This window comes from Pelecanus crispus, chromosome 12 (genome assembly GCF_030463565.1).
Source record: "Pelecanus crispus isolate bPelCri1 chromosome 12, bPelCri1.pri, whole genome shotgun sequence".
In the NCBI taxonomy this organism is placed as follows: Eukaryota; Metazoa; Chordata; class Aves; order Pelecaniformes; family Pelecanidae; genus Pelecanus; species Pelecanus crispus.
In genome coordinates, this window is record NC_134654.1 from 7,956,295 (window position 1) to 7,960,376 (window position 4,082).

General features: G+C 61.0%; 1 protein-coding gene across 1 annotated transcript; it reads left to right on the top strand.

The window, feature by feature from the left end:
• The first annotated feature begins 77 nt into the window (after window positions 1–77).
• Window positions 78–3,802, top strand: RASL10B (RAS like family 10 member B). Its single transcript, XM_009482787.2, has 3 exons — window positions 78–293; window positions 2,987–3,111; window positions 3,532–3,802. The coding sequence occupies exons 1-3, from the start codon at window positions 78–80 to the stop codon at window positions 3,800–3,802; spliced, it is 612 nt and encodes a 203-aa protein (XP_009481062.2).
• Window positions 3,803–4,082: the final 280 nt, after the last annotated feature.

The window sequence follows — 4,082 nt, forward strand, 5'->3', positions numbered from 1 at the left end:
CTGAGGCCCCCTGCGCGGGAATATGCAGCCTCGGCACCGCAGGGGCAGCACCAGGGCAGCGGCCGGCGCGCGGCGGCATGGTGGCAACGTTCAAGATCGCCGTGCTGGGAGCCCAGGGCGTGGGCAAGAGTGCCATAGTCAGGCAGTTCCTCTACAACGAGTTCAGCGAGGTCTGTGTGCCCACCACGGCCCGCCGCGTCTACCTGCCCGCTGTCGTCATGAATGGCCACGTCCACGACCTGCAGATCATGGACTTCCCCCCCATCACCGCCTTCCCCGTCAACACCCTGCAGGTAGGGGTGCACCCAGCTCGGTGCGATGGTGCTTCCACACTGGGGGATCTCCAGTGACCTCAGTGGGGTTTCGCTGTGTAACCCCGCGGGGTCCTGGTTTCTCCTCTTCGGGGGATGCTTCTCTCTCCACGTCAGGGTTTGCTTGCTAAAAGTCAGTGCAAGGGATCGCTTCCTCATGGCTACTGGCAGAGCGGGCCCAGGATAAAGTGTCTTTTAAAGCTTTTTCACCTAAAATGACGGCAAACGCGGGAGGGACATCATCCCACTCCAAGGACCATGGCTCTGGAGATGCCCATGGCCCCATCCAGCTGCGTGGTAGATCCCAGAGCCCTGGGGTCGAGTTCCATGGCTGTCAGAGCCAGCGCCAGCAAAGGGCTGGGGAATTGTGGCCAGAGCATTAGGGTGAAAACCTGGGGTTCCTGGAGAGCCAGACCCCCACGCACCCACTGCCTGAGCCAGGCAGAGCGGGGCTGCTCGTCCCCTCCCGGGGTGGCTGTCACCCCCCAGCATTGCCTGGGCTTGTCCCCAGGGTGCTGAGCCCACCGGCTCCTCCTCAAACCCCCAGCGCTCTCAGGTGCTTCCAAAACAGCCCCAAAAAGCAGCGTGGGGTTGGAAAGCATTGCCACCGGTGCCAACCGCTTCCAGGGAGGGTTTAATGGGGAAAAGGGGATTTTAAGCTCATGCTGTAACCCCATCCCAGGGGCACAAGTTATGCCACTGCTGCAGGGAATGGAGCTGGGGGTGCCCAGCCATGGCCACAGCCATGCCAGAGGGCACTGCCACCGGTGGGGGCACCTCTGCGGGAGCTGGACGCTCTTGTATTTTTAATCAATATAATTATATTGCTCCTGTGCCTGATGGGGATGGGATTATAGGGGCCTTGTAGTGCTCCAAGTTTCCCCTGTGCCATTGGGCAGGAGGTGAAGTGAGCGCTCCGGGGGCAAGGAGGAGGTTTAAAAATTAATCAGCGTGTACAGGGAACAAAAGGTCAGCGTGAGAGACAGCCCGAAATAGCAAAGGGTAATTTATTGACACGGCAGCCGACACTAACATACTCGATTAACTCCCTGCCTCTCTGCGCTCAGAGGGAGGTGGCCAGTGGGAACAGATGGAGGTTTCCAGGGAAGAGAGGATGGTCAGAGGGATGGCTCCGAGGGGAAAGGAGAGGAGCATGGTGGGGGATGCGGCTCTGTCTGCTGGGAAGCGTCACTGGGCTCTGCTCCGTGCCCGGGAGCAGCACCCCTGTGGCGATGGCCTGGGAGAGGAGCAGGGGCTGGCAGCTCCCTGGTGTCCTGCTCCTGCGTGGGGCCAGGTGGGATGCGCAACGTGACCCTTCTCCAGCCCCAGGCATCCTGGGAAACCTGCTCCGTGTGGGAAAAACCATCCTGACGTCACGGCGCCAGAGCAAGCTGCACCCCAGCGTGGTGAACTAGCTGCAATTTATTAATCTCCCAGGTGTATCAGGACTCAGAGTAACCTGAGACACTGCCGCTTCATCCGCCCGCGTCTTTCTGATACCACGGAGCTACACATCACCTCCTCCCCGCCGTGGACGGGAGAGGGGCTGTGTCGTGCCGCTCGCTCCCAGCTCCTTCCTGTGCTGTGGCCTGCGACAGAGACCGACCCGCACCACCAAACTTTCCTTTTCCCAATTTCCTTTGGTCCTAGGTCTTCTACATTTTGCCTCATTCCAATGATAAACTCAGAAACGGATGATTCACGGTACTGACGAGGTTTGCTCAGGGAGAAGTGACGCCTTTCCTCCTTGGTGCATCTTTCTCCTCTCCGGTCACGCTCAGGAGGGTTTGTGGTGCTGCCTGCATGGGCTGCCGTTCCCCGGCGTCACTGCAGCCTTGGTACCACTGCTGGGCTGGGGAAGTGGCTGGAAGCAGGGCAGATTTTCACTCTTACAGCATGGAAAAAAATCCTGTTATTCTTGGAAACCCAAATCTTTCCTAACAACATGTATTTCTTACAGCTCCAAATTTTGGCTGTGGAGAGGCCACCCCCACCTGCCTCTGCCCCGGCTCCCAATCTCACTCTTATAGACCCCTCTCCTGAGCAGCCGCTCCTCCTTTTCTGTCCCCCTGTTCCCTCCAAAGAGCCCTGCCGTCACCTTCTCCCTCTGACCCACGGAGCTGCTGGTCCATCACCCCCAGCCCCATGGAGCTGGGGCCAGGCTGAGCCCCACTCAACCCTCAGCATCCTCCTCACCCCCCCTGCCCAAAAACCAGGGTGCATCACTAATGAACACACCTAATTAGCAGCTCTCGAGGGTGAAGCTTTTGCATCCAGGCCAGGGGATTGCATTCAGCCCTGCTCCCAGCAAACCTCCAGACCACTGTGCATTAGGCAGGTGTTAGGCAGGCTGCAGTCCTTGCTCAAGAGAGGAATTGGGGCTGACGGATCCCGTTATCTCTCCTCTGGATTAACGAGGGGGATAAGGGATCTCCGGAGATGCGGGAGAGATTGCTGAAGGGCCACAGGGGGCAGATGCAGCCATCACAGGGACGGGCCAGGGCAGAGCAGAGGTGAGCTGGGTGCTGGGTGTCGGGGCAGGAGAGCGTGCAGCCCCCTTGCTACCTGCTGGCGTAGCAGCCTCCTTGGTGTGCCCGGCCCCAAAGCAGTGCAGGGCATCCCCCGGGCATGGCGATGGGGCTGAGCCAGGATTGATCCCTCTCTGCACCTTGCAGGAGTGGGCGGACGTGTGTTGCAGGGGGCTCCGGAGCGTCCATGCCTACATCCTGGTCTATGACATCTGTTGCTTTGACAGCTTCGAGTACATCAAAACCATCCGCCAGCAGATCCTGGAAACGAGGTAGGGACCACTTCTCTGGCGGGTGCATCCCCCCGCGGCTCCCGGTGGAGCAGTACAGCTCACCCTAGCGATGTCTCTTGACATCAGAGATGAGATATTAGAGACTGGGGTAAAGCCCCTTTGCAGGGCTGGGAGCCTAAAAGCAAAAGCAAAACTGACCCCAAGGGCAGGAGAAGGAGCAGGACCCCAGGCAGCTATCCCCTGCGGGCAAGGGCAGCCATCCCTGGGAAAGCAACCGGGGCTAGCACGTAGGGTGGCTGGCCACGAAGAGGGACAAGGGGACAGGCCAAGAAGAGGCACATCCCTGTTGGCAAGCCAACGCCAAATGCCAGTTTGGGATGGGTTGGGGTCCGCAGGCCGATCCATCACGGTGCTGCGCCCCGTCCCCGTCTGTCCTCCCTCACCACCTGCCCTCCCCAGGGTCATCGGCACTTCGGAGACGCCCATCATCATCGTGGGCAACAAGCGGGACCTGCAGCGGGGCCGGGTGATCCCGCGCTGGAACGTCTCCAACCTGGTGAAGAAGACGTGGAAGTGCGGCTACATCGAGTGCTCGGCCAAGTACAACTGGCACATCCTGCTGCTCTTCAGCGAGCTCCTGAAGAGCGTGGGCTGCGCCCGCTGCAAACACGTCCACACCACCATCCGCTTCCAGGGCGCCCTGCGCAGGAACCGATGCACCATCATGTGAGCCCCCCCGCCCCGACGGACCCCCCCCGGCCATGCCCCCGTGGCCACCCGTCCTCGGGGACCGCGGCTCCCCGGCGAGTGCTGGCGTCACCGCTCTGCAGGGGTGATGCCGCAGTGGGAGCTGTGCTGGAGGCACCTCGGGGTTTGCTTCCCCGCTGGCGCTGGCACCCTGTGGTGACATTTGGGGACGATGCACCTTGGCGGTGCTGGGCAGGGTGATGCGGTGGCCACCGGTGGGTCGGAGCGGGTGGGTGGCCGGGCTGCCTGGAAGTAGCAAGGGG

Coding starts and splice junctions, on each gene's coding strand:
- RASL10B (XM_009482787.2), top strand. CDS start 78: ATGGTGGCAACGTTCAAGATCGCCGTGCTGGGAGCCCAGGGCGTGGGC. Junction 294..2,986: donor TCCCCGTCAACACCCTGCAG/GTAGGGGTGCAC, acceptor TGCACCTTGCAG/GAGTGGGCGGACGTGTGTTG. Junction 3,112..3,531: donor CAGCAGATCCTGGAAACGAG/GTAGGGACCACT, acceptor TGCCCTCCCCAG/GGTCATCGGCACTTCGGAGA.